The sequence below is a fragment of the Vulpes vulpes genome, chromosome 12 (genome assembly GCF_048418805.1).
Source record: "Vulpes vulpes isolate BD-2025 chromosome 12, VulVul3, whole genome shotgun sequence".
Classification (NCBI taxonomy): domain Eukaryota; kingdom Metazoa; phylum Chordata; class Mammalia; order Carnivora; family Canidae; genus Vulpes; species Vulpes vulpes.
Genome location: NC_132791.1, coordinates 172,038,996 through 172,058,519, shown reverse-complemented (window position 1 = coordinate 172,058,519; position 19,524 = coordinate 172,038,996). Strand labels below are relative to the sequence as shown.

General features: G+C 44.3%; 1 protein-coding gene across 1 annotated transcript in view; it reads left to right on the top strand.

Annotated features, from left to right (window-relative positions):
* The first annotated feature begins 333 nt into the window (after nt 1-333).
* Nucleotides 334-19,524, top strand: part of BCO1 (beta-carotene oxygenase 1) — a 38,846-nt gene continuing 19,655 nt past the window's right edge. The window contains exons 1-5 of the mRNA XM_025988588.2: nt 334-816; nt 4,771-4,899; nt 13,938-14,067; nt 17,203-17,350; nt 18,938-19,085. Of these exons, the coding sequence (XP_025844373.2) occupies nt 753-816; nt 4,771-4,899; nt 13,938-14,067; nt 17,203-17,350; nt 18,938-19,085 (619 nt within the window). The 5' untranslated portion in view covers nt 334-752. The remainder of the gene's footprint in view (nt 817-4,770; nt 4,900-13,937; nt 14,068-17,202; nt 17,351-18,937; nt 19,086-19,524) is intronic.

The following is a 19,524-nucleotide window of genomic DNA, read 5'->3' as shown; positions in this document are numbered from 1 at the left end:
TTCTCCCTCCCGTTAGACCAGGAAGTCGAACTGACATTTGTGTGTTTTTTTGGGTTTTTGGTTTACAATTCCTCATTGTTCTCAAGTAGAGTTTTTGGTTCCCCATATTTGTTTAAATGGGTAAACATTTTATGTTTACTTCTCCAAAAAAGAAATATAATAAATTAAGTTGCTCTTTGCATCTGATTTTTTTTAAGGAGAGGGAGGCTCAGGGACCTTTATTCAAAACAAAACCAAAACCCTCTCTCTGCTCAAGAAGTTCCATGTGCAGAAGGGATTCTACAGATTGACGCACTTTCGGCTCCCCTAATCCCAGGTCCTGATAGTTTCTCTTCTCTGATAAATCATCTCCACCTCCTGGGCTGGATCATTTCAGGCTGCGTATCTGTGCAGAATGCACCCACTGAATTATCCTGCCAATATAAACCCAGCAAAAGACTAGCTTTTCTTGCTTAAGCCAGAAGTGGAACTGGAAAGGGAGTGGGGGGGGGTGGCGGGGGGACACAATAAGAGGGTTAAAGATTAGCCAGAACTCATGGCTGGGGAATTGACCTTTGACCACAGATAAATAACACCAGCTTCCCCTCTTGTGTGCAAAGAGATACCAGGTTCTCAGCATCAGGAGGAGATGCGAGAGAAGGAAGCTGCAGGAGAGCAGGAAGGAAGAAAAGGAGGAGCCGAAGAGCAGTTGCCTTGAACACAGCAGAGTGTCTGTTCACTGTCAGCATCACTCCTGCTCAGCGCCCCATGCCATGGATATAATATTTGGCAGAAATAAGAAGGAGCAGCTGGAACCTGTGCGGGCCAAAGTGACAGGTGAGCGTTCCATATAGATGGCTGCCTCTTCTTGTATGTTTAAACATACCTTTTTTCTGGTCACAAAAGTAACATTTATTGTAAATTATTTTTGGAAAATATGGCAAATGATATATAGTGGGGAATGATCCACAAGACATATTCTCTGTGAAAATCTAGGTGTGCTTTTTATACACAGAAACTGTTTCCAGGGGGAGAGAGTCCTTTTCACTACTTCCGGGTGAAGAGCCCGGGAACACTACAACTGGCACACATACAGGGGAATTATTCTGCAAAGCGTGGCCCGTTCCAAGCTTTGGGTACATTTGTGCAAATATGTGCATCCTAAGTTAAATTCTAGATGGCATGAGAAGCGTACCTGTGCTGCCCTTCCTACATGCACATGCTGGAGGGCATGCAGAGCACGCCCTGGTTTCCTCACAGGTGTTCACTGTGACCTGGGCCTTCAAGTACCTGCAGAACCGTAAGTCAAATGGACCCAGAGTGGGACGCTCTAGGAGAAAATTCTTTTAACAGGCTTTGTGTCTTGTTTTCTTCATCTTTTTTTTTCTCTGTCTCTCTCCTCTTGTGTGCTGCCTCTGAGGATGGGTGAGTGGGCTGGCTCAGGCACACAGGAGGTTTCATCTTCAGATACTTGGACCTGGAGGTTTTTCCTGAGTGACCATTTCTCTATGAGCAAAGTCAGATTGGAACTTTTCAACCAAGGAATTGTCTCTGAAGGCTTTTGAAAGAATAGCTTTTATGTTTGTTTTTCTCTGATTACAAAGGTAACATGTTTTGTATGTATATGTGTTTTTATGTACATGTGCATATATAAAAACTTGAAAATGCTAATGGGAACACAGAGGGCAATGAAATCAGCTGTATTTCCACCTCAAACACTCCTAATATTGGAGTAGTTTCAAGTTTTTAAAAGATATAGTATAGGCTACAAATATTTTTTTCAAAAACAAATGTATATTAATTTTTTTATTTTTTATTTTAAAAAAGCCTCTGATACCTATCCTTTTATGCTCTGGGATGTCATGAACATGTTGCCCATAAGCCTTACATTTAATAATTGCATGGAAATCCTTGGAAACTTTAGAAACCTGGAATTCTAGCACCTGCAGACTTGAGTGGACCCTCTAGATCCAGATCAGCTGCTCTCCCCACCTCCATCTCACAGCTGCAGGCTCACCATCACCTGGGTGCTTGTTAGAATCACGAATTCCTGGGTCCACTCCAGACCCACGGAATCAAACACGCTGCGGGTGTAGCCTAGCAATCTGTGTTTCTACAAGCCCTCTGGCTGCTTCCAAGTATGAGAAATCACACCTCCCTCCTCGAGGGAAGCTGGAGAGGGGCTGTGACTTGCCTGCAGCCAGTGAAAGACAGGGTCCCAACCCTCAGTTGAGGCCTCCAGACCTGGGTCAAGTCTAATCAGTTGGTTTGTGTCCATTAACCAACTGCTAACTAAAGATTGTGCCTATGTGGCCACGTCTACCCACAGAGGCCATGTCCAGGCTTCATGTTGGGCTGTGCATTGTTGGCTCTGAGACCTCCTTTGCCAGTTACTGAAGCATTTCCTGCCTCAATTCTCTCTTATATCAAACCTCCCACGTGTGACTTGCCGCATAGGATTGCTGCAATGACTATATGATTTAATGCACCTGCAGCCAGTGCTCAATATGTGTTCTCCTATCTAGGGTTTTGACTGTGTGCTCAGATTCATCTCTCTCTGCTCTGCCTCACCTGCTCCTTCTCCTGCATCTGGGTCTCTGAATAGTCCCATATTCACTTAGTTGCCCAAGGCAGGAGACTTGGTGGCACTTCGGGGTACCCCTCCCTTCTTCCCCATATTCATTCAAACTCCCAGTCCTATCCATTCCACATCCTTCAACTCTCTGTTGTTTCTCTCCATCCTCTCTCTCTGGTCTTCCCACCTCCTCTTGGCTCCTCCTTTCTCCACACTCAGCACCACAGTCAGAGACAACTTTTGTCACTCCAAATCTAAGCCTACTCCATTAATACGAGCTGTCCAGAAGAGGCAGATCCTAAAAGACAAAGTAGATTAGCAGTTGTCAGGAGGACAGGGCTTTGTTTTGGGGTAATGGAATGTTCTGGAACTAGATGGTGATGGTTGCATAATATTGTGAATATATTGAAAACCTCCATATGGTACACTTTAAAATGGTGGATTTTTCTATGTGAATTTTATCTAAAAAAAAAAAAGTGCACATGCGCAAAAATCTGATCCTCTCATTCCCTGTTTTAACTGACCAAGCTGTCCCATTCTTCTGAGCATCTAATCAAAGCCCTTGGTGTTGTCTCATTGACCTTTTTCACTTGGTCCCTGCCTAGCTCTCCAACCTCAATACTTATGGCTTCCTCATTTGAAAATTACAGACCAGGCTTGCTAAACAACTGACACATCTCCTGGTCTTTGAACTGGACTTTGAACTGGACTTTGAGCTGGACTTTGAGCTGGTCTTTGAGCTGGTCTTTGATCTCTTGGTTCAAGTTCCTCCAGAGATAAGAATTCAGATATAGGGATGTCTGGGTGGCTCAGCGGTTGAATGTCTGCCTTCAACTCAGGGTGTGATCCCGGTCTGGGGATCGAGTCCCGCATCGGGCTCCCTGAGAGGAGCCTCCTTCTCCCTCTGTCTGTGCCTTTGCCTCTCTCTGTCTGTCATGAATAAGTGACTAAAATCTTTTTTTTTAAAAAAAAAAGGATTCAGATGTAAGTAGTTTATTTGGGACATGATCCCAAGAAACACTGGGAGGGAAACCAATAAAAGGGGCATTGTCAAGCCACTGACCACTGTGAGCCATCAGAGCGGAACCCGCTGGGAATAGTGTAAAACATGCCTCATATTGCCTCAGCTGAGGGCAAGGAAGTGGTGACATATGAGGCCCAACTCCCCATCCATCTTTGGCTGACAGCCACTTCCAGAGACATTACCTCCAAGGTGTTCCAGCTTGCCCAGGGTATGGGCAGAGTAGCTCCCACAGTGAAAACAAAGCCCTCAAGCAGAGAGCTGAAGATAGTTGCAGAAAGCAACTTTCAAGGAGAGGTCATTGTTAAGAGGACAAAGGTGAGGCATCAACAGCATCTGCTCCAGACCCTACCCCTAGAGCAGTGCCATTCAACAGAGGTGTAATGCATGCCCACATGCATGTGGTTTTAAACTTTCTAATAGCCACACTCTAAGAAGTAAACAAACAAACCTATTACTTATATAATTTTAAAAAGCTGAAAAATATACAGTGATTCCTCTATGTACAAAAAAAAAAGACAAACCAGTGAAATTAATTTTAAGAGTATATTTTATTTAAGGCAATATATCCAAAATATTTTTAAGTTCAACAAGTAATATTTTTTAAATTGCTATAAGATATTTTACATTTTTTTTTCATACTTAGCCTTTGAAATCCAGTGTGAATTTTACACTTACAGCACATCTCCACTTGGACTGGCCAGGTTTCAAGTGCTCAGTGGCCACATGAGGCTGTGACTACTGTATCGGATAGCACAGTTCTAGAATGTTCTTTCCTCATGCCTTTTTGAGGCCAACACCTACTCCCCCTCAAGACTCAGTAGCTCTTCCAGGACACAGTCCCCACCCTCCAGCTCTCACCCCACCTGGGGATGAGATTCTGTTCCATGCAGCCCCCTTTGCTGAGCCTGTCACATTGCCTTTATCGTGTTGTGGTTTGAGTGTCTGTTCATCCATCTGCTCTATGGATGGTGAGCAACTTGAAGAGAGGGATGACATTGGCTCATCTTGGTATCCTCAGTGCTGGTACAACTCAGGCATATCCCACCCTTTCAGGAAATAACTGCTAAAGGAATGAATGAGTACAGTGAGTCGTGTTGGGACGGTGGCCTCAATTCCTTTCCATGGCTGTGTCTCAGAGATTTTTTGGTTGGGACATGAAAACTTGGAAACAAAACTTCCTTTCTCTTAACAGGCAGGATTCCAACATGGCTGCAGGGCACCCTGCTCCGTAACGGGCCTGGAATGCACACAGTGGGAGAGACCAGATACAACCATTGGTTCGATGGCCTGGCCTTGCTCCATAGCTTCACAATCAGAGATGGTAAGAGCACTGTCTTGGTTTACCATTGCTGCTGTAAAGACAGCCACAAATTTAGTAGCTTAAAACAGCACTAATTTATTCTTATAGTTGTAGAAGTGAGAAGTCAAAACTGGGCTAAAATCATGGTGTTGGAAGCTCTAGAGTGACAGTCCATTTCCTTGCCTTTTCCAGCTTCTAGAGGCTGCCTGAATTCCTTGGCTTGTGGCCCCAGCTGCATCTGCAAAGAGCAGCCGAGCCTCATGCACACCTGCTCTCTCTCTCTCTCACTCTCCCCATCTCCCTCGCTTCCATAATCACATTTCCTTTTCTGACCCTCCTGTCTGCCTCTTAGAAGGACCTTTGTGATGGATTGGGCCCAACCATATAATCCAGGAACATCTGTCTCAAAATCTTTTTTTTTTTTTTTTTTAATTTTTTTTAATTTTTTATTTATTTATGATAGTCACAGAGAGAGAGAGAGAGAGGCAGAGACACAGGCGGAGGGAGAAGCAGGCTCCATGCACCGGGAGCCTGACGTGGGATTCGATCCCGGGTCTCCAGGATCACGCCCTGGGCCAAAGGCAGGCGCCAAACCGCTGCGCCACCCAGGGATCCCTGTCTCAAAATCTTTAATCACATCTATATTGCCCTGTAAGGTAACAAAGTCACAAGTTTCAGGGATTAGAACATAGACATCTTGGGGAGACCATTATTCAGCCAACCACAGGCACAAACCCCCCTGGAAAGGCAGCCAAGGCTCTCTTTCAAAGAGTCCAACCTGCAAATGATACACATTCTCAGTAAGATGAGCAAGAGCAGGAGGAGATTACTGGCTTTGGACTCAGATGTGCCTCAAATTAAAATAGGAAGAGCACAGAGCTGAAAGGAACAATATGTTGCTCAGTAAGCAAGGGAGAGCCAATCACTCAAGCAACAAGTTCAGTGCCTTTCCTAGGGGGAGATTGAATGGCTGAATAAGGCAAAATTCTGGGTTCAGGTGACTGGCTCACGAGGTGGATTGTAAACTCTTTGCTGTTGGCTGTTGAGCTGGTGTATGTCACAACAGCATGCTCTGAGTTCTTAGAGAAGTTCAGGATGGGTCACATGAGGCTTTCGGAGGCTCAGGGTCACATGCTGGGGAAGTTCGTGTCCCAGTGCTTCAGCTTAGTGACATTTTTCTTTAACCTCTGTGTTCCTCACCGGGACACCTGCACCCCGATATTTATAGCAGCAATGTCCACAATAGCCAAACTGTGGAAGGAGCCTCAGTGTCCATCAAAAGATGAATGGATAGAGAAGATGTGGTCTATGTATACAATGGAATATTCCTCAGCCATTAGAAACGACAAATACCTACTATTTGCTTCGATGTGGAGGGACCTGGAGGGTATTATGCTGAGTGCAGTAAGTCAATCAGAAAAGGACAAACATTATATGGTCTCATTCATTTGGGGAATATAAATAATAGTGAAAGGGAATAGAAGGGAAGGGAGAAGAAATGGGTGGGAAATATCAGAAAGGGAGACAGAACATGAAGACTCCTAACTCTGGGAAATGAACTAGGGGTGGTGGAAGGGGAGGAGGGCGGGGGGTGGGGGTGACTGGGTGACGGGCACTGAGGGGGACACTTGATGGGATGAGCACTGGGTGTTATTCTGTATGTTGGCAAAGTGAACACCAATAAAAATAAATTTATTATTAAAAAAACAAAAACAAAAACAAAAACCTCTGTGTTCCAGCATGAAAAACTGGTCACTTCACCTGCCTTGGCCTCTGTTTCCTCCTCAGTAAGAAGAGCTTGATGATCCTCTCTGGAGAGCTGTCAGATAGTTAGAAGGGCCAGGTATCTAGCAAGGGCCTGACACCTGGTAGGCACAGAATAGATTAAAAACCACCATCATTGTTGCTGCATTTAAATCCCATCTTTATCTGAGCTAACGTGTATCCAAGCTGTGTGACCTTGGCCAAGTTACTGACCCTTTCTGTGTCTGTCTCCCCATCTGTAAAATAGAGATATCAGAGTTGCTGCAGAATTTAAAGGCATTAATATGAATAAGGAGCTTTGTATAATGCCTGGCACATAACACATGCTTAATAAGCATCCCCCCCCCCTTTTTTTTCTTAATTACCTTCTCTTCTAAGCCAGTCAGCAATTATTTTTTTGAATACAGACTCTATACCGGTGGCTTGCTCTAAGACTTCATAAATAGAGACCCCATGTGTGAAAACCATGAGCTCTGAGTTTGCAAAAACCCAACAGATTTTACTGAGACTCAGCTACAAAGTGGGTGGGTCCATGTTTCCTGACAGCCCTAAGCCTTAATAATCCCCTCCTTTTCTAGACACAAGTTACCAATGATTCATGGGGAAATAATGCTGTTTTGGATGACATGTACAAAAAGTAAAAGTACACTGGCTTCCTTTCCATGAGTCCCTGCTTTACTGGGCAGGTCCCAGTTTCTTTGTGGTCCATTTCAGGTGTTCACATTAGTGCTGCATGGGAGGTGTGCTTGTCCCATCTTTGCAGATGTGGAAATGGGAACTTTAGAAAGGTTTAGTGACTTACCCAAGCAAGGTCACTGAGGTAGGGCTGAAATCTGACTTGTGTTTTCTAGGGTTCAAGTTTGCAACCATCCCTGCTCTCTTCTCCCCATCCCTACCACCCCCCTGAGAAACGGCGGATAGCTTAAGTGGCCCTTCTCAGCTTACTGAATGGTGGCTTTCACATGCTTCCATAGAGGCTCCAGAGACAGGAGAACCAGCAGGGCATAACCAAGCCATGGCTGTCTTGCAGAAGCATGGCTGCCATCCACCAAAAGCCTTGAGTGGGCTAAACAGGCACGTGACTGAAGTTATCCCATAGTGTTTAGACTTTCTGAAAGTCTCTAGTAGATTCTCAAATTAAAAATTCATTGTCAAAGGTAAGTAGCCATTTTGTCTTTTTTTATGGGATGATCAGTCAGATGTGACCACAAATGGAGACAAGAGAGGCGTGGGAACAAAGCCTATTATACTCACAGGTCCTAGGAGGCACAGCATCTCACACAGGCCCACAGTGGATAGCACCAGGGTGGTCCAGAGGTGGAAGACAGGAGCAGAGGGAGCACATAGCCCGTAGCCTGTCCTAGGGTTTCCGAGGGAAAGACAAGATGGGGCAGATTAAATACTTAGGATCAGCTAGTATGAATAGTGTTGGCAGGCTTTGGGCTCCAGGGGTGGTCTCTGGTTGCCTGGCACCTAGCCCTGGGGTGATGAAGGCAGAGGAATATTGCCTCCTGGAGTGCATGAGCCAGGTAGAGGGGATCTGGCTGTGGATTGGTTAGTTTTCATCTCAGAGACATGCTGGGCCCTTTGCTACTTCTAAGAATTGGCTAGTCCAGGGAAGGACCATCTCCCCCAGCTGGAAAGGTTTTTTTAAGATATCAAAACATAATATACAGAAAATTTAAAAACCATATGCAACAGCATGAAAGACTCAATTCTATGTGTGATCTGGAACTGGCTGGAAAATAGGAAGTACAGAGAGTCCACTCAATTACTTGCCCTTCCCCATCCTGTTCTTGAACCTGGCCTATGTCGAAGGTACATGCCCCGCTCCGCTTTCAATGGTCAGCTTGCCTTTCTCCAGCCTGGTGTGGGAGGCCCCAGAACACGGGGTTTCTGTTCAAATTGTTGTGTGTTCATTACCCAGCACTGGGCCTGGCCCGGAGCGGCACTAGAAAACTATTTATGGAGCTCAAACAAGGTGAAGGTTGTTTTGGGAGAAGGAAGCAATATGATCCCAGTTGATCTCTTCAAATTCACTACAGGGAGTGCTTGATGGCCACTGGCCCAAGTGCTGAATGCCCACCCACAACTCAGTCCTCACGACAGCTCCTGAGGAAGGTACTTCTCGATTTTACAGATGAGTCTGAAGCCCAGAGAGGCCAAGTAACTTGCCCAAAGGCACACAGCTAAGGAGTGGTGGAGGTCAGGTATAAACCCAAAGCTCTCTAAATCCAGAATCCCATGACGTAAGCATTATGCAGTTCTGCTCTACTTCCCCCTCCTGCTGGCGACCTTCTCTCCTTGTCTCTCCAGCCCAATCCTCTCCAGGCTATCAGATTGCCAACATTGGTGTGGGATAGCCTGGCCTCATCTCTCCTCTCCTCTAGAACTCTCAATGGTTCCCCTTTCTACTCCTCAAGTAGAAACATAAACCAAAAATGTTAAGTACTACTATACCTGATCCAAGAAGACATGCACAGAGTAAGCAGTGTTCTCTGATTTACAGATAACACAAAGCCAATATTTCTCTAAGGTGGTTTGTGTACCTCTTACATCGGAATCCCCTAGGATTAAAGCTCAAATCCTGAGACCCCACCAAGAGCTGAATGAACCATAATCCAAGCATCGGTGTTTCTAACACATTTCCTAGATGGCCCTGAGTACACTGAGGTTTCAGAAAACCTTCAAAATGGGCCTCCAGCCTAGCTGTCCTGTCCCACCCAAGACCAAGTTCATCAGGGTGCCGTGGAGGTGGGGGTCAGGCTTCTGCCACTGTTTCAAAGCAGCAGGTGATTTAGTGTACAGCCAGCATGGAGAACCAGAATCAGTGTCAAACCAGTAAGAAAAGACTGGAATAAGAAAGCAAAAAGACAGAAAAATTGTTTGTGGCCTTCAGCAGAAGCCAGTGAAATTTAATGCCTTAAAAACCTAACAAAAGGACGCCTGGGTGGCTCAGTGGTTGAGTGTCTGCCTTTGGCTCAGGTCATGATCCTAGGGTCCTGGGATCGAGTCCCACAATGGGCTCCCCGCAGGGAGCCTGCTTCTCCCTCTGCCTGTGTCTCTGCCTCTCTCTCTGTCTCCCATGAATAAATAAATAAAATCTTTAAAAAATAAAATATAAAACCTAACAAAGATTTAATTAAAGGAGGCTGAGTGGAGGAGAAGCTGGACAGAGGATATACAGGAGTGTTCTTTTTTTTTTTTTTTTTTTTAGGAGTGTTCTTTTTTTAAGCCAAAAATTATTTCAATTTTTTTTTAAGCATGAAGCCCAATGCATGGCTTGAACTCACGACCCTGAGATCAAGATCTGAACTGAGATCAAGAGTTGGACATATAACCGACTGAGCCACCTGGGTGCCCCTAAAATTATTTCAAAATTAAAAATTTGTTATAAAGCACACATAGAGATGAATGAACCCCAGTCTCCCTCAGCAGTACACTCGGTAATTTTTTTATTAAGAGGCAAGGTCATTGTCTCACGAGAATTTGAATATGTGAATTCCAAGAGTCAGCATCACTGAGGTTTAGAGACAAAAGCCTTCCAGAACTTTGTCTGTTCTGAAGCTTTTTCAATTATTATAGCTTTAAAGTAGCTTTTTGGAAGTTTGCTTAAAAGGGAGATAGATATAGATCTACCTATAAAATCTCCCACTCCCTCCAGAATATCAAACTCGACCCAGTTCTAGAAGATTCCAAGCAGGAGCACATCTGTTTACTTGTGTCCCTTTAGAAGGAATGTAGCTAATTGGGGCTCACCAGGGAGGGGGCTTCTGGGGAATGTTTGTTGTCCTCTAATCTCAGCTTCAGAGTTGAGTGTCAGCCTTGAGCTGTTCCAGAGACATGTTTTCCTATGGCCCTGAGCCCTCTGTGTGTGCTCTGGGCTGGCTGTTTATAGGAAATGGGCGGCCTGCTGACAGCCTGCCTGGGATGGGTGTTTACATTTCAAGTGAACATAATTCCGCATTTTAGGCAAAGCAGCTTAGCCAGTGCTTGGAGGTGGCGAACCTCAGAGTAAGTGACCAGTGAAGGACAGGCTGGCTCAGGGGGAGACCAGGAGGGCCCTGAAGTAGGTTCTGTGTAGCAGGTGACCAAAGACCAGTGTGTATACCCTCACCAACCCCCAGCTGAGTCTTCCTGCCTCCAGGATTTTGTTGGACAATTCAAAATTTCCACAACCATTACTTAGCAAGTGCATGCTGTGTGCCAATGGGCCAAACTCCTTTTATCACCCCATCTCATTTAAAACTGCCAGTCCTATCTGGGGAGGGCAGTGTGATCCCTAATTTCTAGTTGAGAAAAATGAGGTTCAATGACATAAGGAGACTCTCCCAGGATCACACGGCTTGGATTAGGACTAACCCCAGAACCAAAGCCTTGCCCACTCTACCTATTGCATCTTGAGAGCATATGTAGCTTTTATTGAGCACCTACTATATGCTGAGTGCTTTATAGTCCTTAACCTCACAGCAACTCCATAAGGAATGTGTCATGATCCTCCCATCAGAGCAGAGAGGACCAAGTCTTGCCTTGGACACAAGGTCAATTGCATGGTTTGTAGATACCAGAACAGGATTCATAGCTACATGGAGACTTGAATCCCCTCAGGAGTAGAGACATGCCTGCCCTGCTCACCCCTACTTCCTGGCCCACTGTGGTGATTAATACACACTGGTTGAATGCACAAACCCAGTTCCAGGTTAACCCAAAGCCATTCCTACCTATTTCTTCCTGTTGCCCCAGAACAGAGCCCTGCCTCCTGAAATATCTCAATGATACTTATTTTCAGAGCAGCCACCTCTGAAAAGATGTTTGAGAAGAGGATAGATGGTTATCTGCACCTGGACACACACAGTTTGCCTCCTAAAGGCTGGAGAAAGAACTAGAAGGTCTTTCATGGTCTTTTCCAATTTTACGAAGACTAGCATCATCATTATTGCTATTATTTCCATCTGGGTGCACAGGTTGGAATCCTTACCACTGAAACAGACACTCACGTCCTTTGGAGAAGGACATGAAAACACAATCCTGAGGGCAAAACTAGTTGAGGCTATTCCAAGTCAAGATAGTGGCTCTCTGGGTCAATAGGGGGCAGGTGGGGAGGGTGGGCTGGTGACTGGACAAGCTGTGTGGGGCTTCCAGGGGTTCTCATGTTCTGTTCATTAGGATGTAGTTCTTCATATGGGTCTGTCCAGTTTGCGAAGCTTCATCAAGCCATGCAGTCACAGCAGCACATCTCCTTAGATGATCAAACAGACTGGTCAAATGGATGGTGGTGTCTGTGTCAGCTTTGAATGCAGGTTACCCCTTCCTAGCTGTGTGGCTTAGAGTGAGGTACTTAACCTCTCTGTGCCTCCATTTTACCAACTGGAAATGGGTCTGCAGAGCCACAAGTGCCTAGGCCCTTTGTACTTCGTTTGGTAAGAAATTTAAAACCTTCAAGCATTGTTTAAATTTTGTTTTATTTTGCTGTTAATTAGCAAATGACATTAGGTTGATTTTTGTCTCCTAAAGAATGCATTTCTAGTTGGTGTATTCTATACACTTTCAATGTTTTAGAATTCACCAGAAAATACACATAAAGTGTCCACACAGTACTTAGCACATGCATGCTCAATAGTGCTCATAGCACTATTTCCTTTCTTAGATATAAAGTCACCAGACAAGAATTTCTTGGGAAGGTATTCTCTCCTAAGCCCATCATTGTGGCAGTGGATACAAGAAGGATATTTTTCTGATCAACTCTTATTTAATGGGAATGAAATGTCAGTATGGCCTGGCCCTCCTTTTTTTCATATTATAGTTGTACCCGTATTGGAAGCATGTATTAGACTACAGCAAGGTATGTGCTCTTTGTGGAGGGGAAGGGGTGGGAATCAACATGTCACTTGCTAATTAACAGCTAAATTAAATTAAAATTTTTTTTAAGTACGGATTTCAAATTGTATGCCAAATCAAGTTTGAAGGCCTCATGTATCCCAGTTGGGCCCCTGTCCTTAACCTCACCTCATTCATGCTGCTCCCAAGCCCCTACCTCATGCTGAAGCCCATCTTGACTCAGCCCTTGCAGGAGGTGGGGTTGCCTTTCCACCTCCAGGCCTTTGCTTTCAGAGTTTCTAGGAAGTGTGAGTGGAAATGCCCTACTCTCTCCCCTACTTGCACCTCCTCAATCTATTGTGGGCAATAATTTTACTCATCTTCAAAGGGCCATTTCAAGTGCCACCCACTTCAGGAAGTCTTTCCTGATCCATCCACTCCCAGCTGGGCTTCCTCAGCTCTCTCTTCTCTTTTCCCCCACCCCTGCCCCCATTCTCTTCCAGAAGGAACCTGTGAATATACTACAAAAGTGTCTTTAAGTTAAGGGCCTTGAAGGTGGGGAGATTATCCAGGTGGGCTCAGTGTAATCACAAGGGTCATTACAAGGGAAAGAGGAAGGTCGGATTCAAAAAAGATGTGACAGTAGAATCAGAGATCAGAGTGATGTGACCACAAACCAAGCAATGCAGGCAACTTCTAGAAGCTAGAAAAGTCAGAGATGGACACCTTGCTTTTTAGCCCTGTAAGACCCATTCAGGCTATATCTTCCAAAATGGTAAGATAACAGATTTGTATAATTTTAAGCCACTAAGTTTGTGGTGATTTGTTACAGCAACTATAGGAACCTAATACAGGTCTAGAACCATCCAGCACATTTTCAGGTTAGTCTTGATGAACTGGTCCACAGTCCCTGCTTTTATGCAATGACTTAGATTTTAGATTTTCTCCAGGGTCTACATAAATTAGACACCCACACATGTACTGGCCCTCTCCCATATGCAGAATCAGGTGCCAGGTCACCCTCTGGTTGGAGTAGGTATCAAATGTTACTCTACGGGCTGAAATGGTCAATGGAAGGTTTCTAAGGCTGAACCAGGTCCTGGGGAAACCTAGGCAAAGTATGAGGCCTTCTGGACCAGTCCTCCAAACCTGACCTTCTCTGGAGGGATGCTAGCATATTGGAAGAGATGGTCAATGGGCCTCAGCACCTCTTGGCAAGGCAACTGAACGTGTCTGAGCCTCAGTCCCTGCTGTGTAAAATGGAGCTCCTAGGGATGCTTACCTTGCCTTATTGTTGTCTCAAGTGAGGAAATGTGTGTGAAAGCTCATCGCAAATACTCCTTGTATCCAGCACTATTAAAGGAGATTGTCCTAGTGAACTCGACTCCCCTTCCCATAATACCCCTAGAACTGCTGAGATTGACCTTAAAGCTCTGTAAAGGTGTCAGCACAGGATGATTCTGTGTCTTCTCTTTCAGGTGAAGTTTATTACAGGAGCAAATACCTGAGAAGTGATACCTACAAAGACAACATCGAGGCCAACAGGATTGTGGTGTCAGAGTTTGGAACGATGGCCTACCCAGACCCCTGCAAAAACATATTTTCTAAGTAACTGTCCATTTTGAATCTAGTCATGCTTTTCAATATCCACCAGCATGTGCTCCTCTGACAATCCTCTTTAGGGCACATGAAAACCTTCACCTGGCTGGGCTTTCCCTGTATATGCCACATAGTTCTGGATCACTGATAGCAAGAGAGGCAAAGAGCATCTGACAGATTATTAGGTATTTTTCCATGTGGCTGGTAGGAGAGCCATATGGTAATTATCTCTCAAAATTATAAACACACGTTCTCTTCAGGCTAGAGATAGGCTTGCTCATGGCTGGAATGGCAAACTTATAACCTTATCCACGGCTGCATCATTTGTTATAATGAGGAACCGAAAATAACCCTAATGTTCATCAACACAAGGGTAGTTAATAAGAGTGAAACTGTACAAGAAAATATCAGGCAGGAACAACAACAACAACAAAAGTGATGAGGATCCTGTCTATGCACTGAATGGAGAGATTTCCCAGATCACTTATTGAGTGGTGGGCGCAGGGCAGAACAAGGTGTAGAAAGAGCATATGATATGTTTTGTGTTAGAAGAGCATGAAGAAATCTGGATTTATTTTTGCTTGTATGTGTGCAGAGGAAGTGGGAGGGTCTGTAAAGTGGGAAATTGGCAAATGAGAGAAAGAGATAGGGAGAGATTTTTAGTAGGATACGTTTCAAATCATCTGGGCTAGGATGACTATGAATATATTACACACTTGATGACTAAACTCTTGGCTGGGGAATCAGACCCACCGTCAGGATCTCGTGCTTGATACTCTTCGGATATAGAAGAGTTATGAAATGTGCTAGCAGTAGACTGCCCAGAGATGGAAGAGTGCTCCTGCTTTTCAGTAACTGACGTCATCTTTCTCGTTCCAGGATCCAGTGCTGGGGCTGGCACACAGCAAGCACTGAATTCACATTTGCAGGTTGGGAAGGAGCCAAGCAGGAAGCCGGGAGGGGGAGAGAAGGAACACAAAACCAAGGCTCCCCTAGGGCAGTTTTCTTGCTTCACCATTCGCCAGCAGGGGGGGCACTAACCAACACATAGATCCAGGATCTTCTGATCAAAACAATGATGAGTTTTTTTCCCATAATTTGTTTGCTTTCCTTTAAAGAAAAAAAAAATACTAAACTAATTTCCTGGACAAATTCAAAATGTCCATTGTGGACTCTTATTCCTTCCAAAAGTAAGGATTATCTGTTTTGCTAGTCTTAGGAGGCCATTATGGATGGATATGTATGACTTCTGTAGAGCTTTTTTTTTTTTTTTTTTCTGTAGAGCTTCTTAAAATACTTTGGAACACTTTGGCTATTGTGGACATTGCTGCTATAAACATTGGGGTGCAGGTATCCTGGCGTTTCACTGCATCTGTATCTTTGGGGTAAATCCCCAGCAGTGCAATTGCTGGGTCATAGGGCAGTTCTAGTTTTAATTCTTTGAGGAACCTCCACACAGTTTTCCAGAGTGGCTGCACCAGTTCACATTCCCACCAGCAGTGCAAGAGGGTTCCCCTTTCTCCACATCCTCTCCAACATTTGTGGTTTCCTGTCTTGTTAATTCTCACCATTCTCACTGGTGTGAGGTGGTATCTCATTGTGGGTTTGATTTGTATTTCCCTGATGGCCAGTGATGTGGAGCATTTTCTCATGTGCTTGTTGGCCATGTCTATGTCTTCTTTAGTGAAATTTCTGTTCATGTCTTTTGCCTGTTTCATGATTGGACTGTTTGTTTCTTTGCTGTTGAATTTAATAAGTTCTTTATAGATCTTGGATACTAGCCCTTTATCTGATGTTATTTGCAAATATCTTCTCCCATTCTGTAGGTTGTCTTTTAGTTTTGTTGACTGTTTCTTTTGCTGTGCAGAAGCTTTTTATCTTAATTAAGTCCCAATAGTTCATTTTTGCTTTTGTTTCCCTTGCCTTCATAGATGTATCTTGCAAGAAGTTGCTGTGGCCAAGTTTAAAAAGGGTGTTGCTTGTGTTTTTCTCCAGGATTTCGATGGATTCTTGTCTCACATTTAGATCTTTCATCCATTTTGAGTTTATCTTTGTGTATGGTGTAAGAGAATGGTCTAGTTGCATTCTTCTGCACATGGCTGTCCAGTTTTCCCAGCACCATTTATTGAAGAGACTGTCCTTTTTTCCAGTGGAGAGTCCTTCCTACTTTGTTGAATATTAGTTGACCATAGAGTTGAGGGCCCATTTCTGGGTTCTCTATTCTGTTCCATTGATCTGTGTGTCTGCTTTTGTCCCAGTACTACACTGTCTTGATGACCACAGCTTTGTAGTACAACTTGAAATCAGGCATTGTGATGCCCCCGGCTCTGGTTTTCTTTTTCAATATTCCCCTGGCTATTGATTCCACACTGTGGAAGGAGCCTCAGTGTCCATCGAAAGATGAATGGATAAAGAAGATGTGGTCTGTATATACAATGGAATATTAATCAGCCATTAGAAAAGAGGAATACCCACCATTTGCTTCAACATGGATAGAACTGGAGGGTATTATGCTGAGTGAAGTAGGTCAATTGGAGAAGGACAAACATATGGTTTCATTCATTCGGGGAATATAAAAAATAGTGAAAGGGAAAATAGTGAAAGGGGAAAGGAGAGAAAACGAGTTGGAAATATCAGAGAGGGTACAGAACATGAGAGACACCTAACTCTGGGAAATGAACAAGGGGTAGTGGAAAGGGAGGTGGGTGGGGGGATGGGGTGACTGGGTGACGGGCACTGAGGGGGGCACTTGACGGGATGAGCACTGGGTGTTATACTATATGTTGGCAAATCGAACTCCAAAAAAAAAATATACAAAAAAAATACTTTGGAACAACCCACTAGCTCTTAGTGTCTCTGGTGTGGGAGACCTTTGGATTTTTGAGAGCCCAGGAGGGTTCAATTGGTGGCCAACTTGTCCCAGATGACTCACTTCTTAGCTAATTCAACATGGTGGTATCTTTGAACAACTTGATACTGGAGTCCTCCAGATTCCTCAAGTGATCTTTTGGGACCCCAAACTTTTCGCCCTTAATTGAAGTAGAGTATTTTAAGTGGCAGGAAAACTTAAAGCCATCTTAAGTAGAGCTTTCCAATTGGGTAGACACAGCCATTGATTTGCTATTGATCTGCTTCCCCCCACAGAGCTTTCTCCTACTTGTCCCATACCATCCCTGATTTCACAGACAATTGCCTGATTAACATCATGAAGTGTGGGGAAGACTTCTATGCGACCACAGAGACCAATTACATCAGGAAAATCAACCCACATACTCTGGAAACCCTGGAGAAGGTACTATTGAATCTACTACAACCAGCATTAATTCCTGGCTTGTGAAAGGGATCCCGGGTGGGGCCATGTGGCCTGTAGGAACTCATGAGGGGCTGTCCCTCCTTTAATGCCATTGGATCCTGAGCTTCCCCAGTACAGCATTTAGCACTATATTCTAAGCTCCCTTAGGGCAGGGGCTGTGTCATTTCATTTCTGTGTCTGTGTTTGTTCTTAGGACTACTAAAACAAAGTACCAAAAACAAAGAATCAAAGTTCTGTTAGGACAACAGAAACTTATTCTCTCACGGTTCTAGGGGCTGGAAATCTGAAATTGGGGTGTTCATGGAGCCATGCTCTCTGAAGGTTCTAAGGGAAGATACAGGCTTGCCTCTTCCAGCTTCTGATGGCTGCCAGGAATCCTCAATGTTCCTTGGCTTATAGATGCATCACTCCAATACACATCATTGGATTGGGGCCCTCCTCCATCCAGAATGACTTTATTTTAACTTGATTACATCTACAAAGGCCCTTTTTCCAAATATACGTACCAAGGATTAGGGCTTCAACATATCTTTTTGGAAGACACAATTCAACCCTTAACAGTGTCCACTATCTTGGCACAAAGTGGGAGCTTAATGGGAGTTTGAATGATTGTACCAAATTGTCTGGACTTGAGTAGCCCTACCTTGTATTGACCTGAAGAGGGAGGCCTTAGGCAGAGAGCAAAGAGACAAAAATAAATGTCCAAGCAGATATCTTTCCTGGGCTGAAGCAAGTCAACATTTTCATGAAAATCAATAGACCCACTCATTTTTCTCCAGCTGGCTATTCGAAGCCTCAATGTCTTCTCCATACATTTTAATGATCTGTTAAAGGGAATGCTTTTCTTAGCTGTGAAATTATGTCCAGCACCTTTTAAGCTGAGCGGCATCGGTCCAACTGATGTATGCTTTCCACAAAGCCTCAGAGAGGAAATACTAAGAGAGAATGAAGCCTTCCCTGACTTTTGGCTGGAGGTCGTGCTATTCTGAGGAAGGAAAGGAGGACAGTTGGTTCCCCGGCCATGCATTATTCTGTGGCTGTGCCCTGTTGGGAGTTTTTGGGGGTGGTCATTATTGAGCTTGTTAGTCGTTTGGCTTTGACCAAGTGTTTTTGTAACTCTGTTCCCAGAATAATGCTATGAGAGAGGCCCAGAGATTTATGCCTCTGTGGTATGCAAAAGGAGAGAATTTAAATGACATAACCAGAGCAGTTAAGATTAGAGCTAAAGGCTGCCTCTCTGCCCAGGTCATCGCTCTGTGGTGAGGCATCTGCTGCCATGCTGAGGACACCCAGCAGGACCAGGGGCAGCAGGGCCGAAACACAACAGCCACAGAAAACATACACAGCTCACCAACTCCCCTGCAAGCTCTATGCTGTAGGAGGCTGACTGTCGTGGGGTTCTATCAGGTCACATGAGTAAACCTCCTCTTTAAAGGTGAAGTCTGTCTTATTTTCAGATCAGAAGATCTGCAAAAGTAGCCCTCATCTCTCTGAACCTAGAGCAGTTGCATTTCATCAAGTTTCACCTGCTCCCATTTTTAAAACCAGGTGGCTGTCATTTTGCAGGTTGATTATCGCAAGTTTGTGGCTGTAAATCTGGCAACAGCACATCCTCATTATGATGAAGCTGGAAATGTTCTTAATATGGGCACGTCCATCATGGACAAGGGGAAGACAAAATATGTGATCTTTAAAATCCCTGCCACAGTCCCAGGTAGGTCATTCTGGGGATATAATGAAGCACAGACACCAAGGGTGGCTCCCTCCAAAGAGTTCTGATTTTTATTGATGATGTAAGACACAATCTGAAACTTTCCCTCATGGGTGATTCAGAATGACCATGAACATACTTTTTTCCTTTAGGAGGAAAGAGATGTTGCTGGGCTTCCTTTTGAAGAATGAATTCTTTTACTATCCTAACCTGATTTTCTTTAGGCTCTAGTTCATTCATTCATTAATTTATTCATTATTCATCCACCATCTACCTGTCCATCCGTCTGTTTATCCACCCATCATCCATCTAACTATCCATCATCCATCCACCTATCCATTCATCATCCGTCCAACCATCAGTTTGTCCACCCATCCATCCACTTGCCCATCAAATATCTTTTCCTTCCATCCATTCTTCCTTCCATTCATCCTTCCATCTG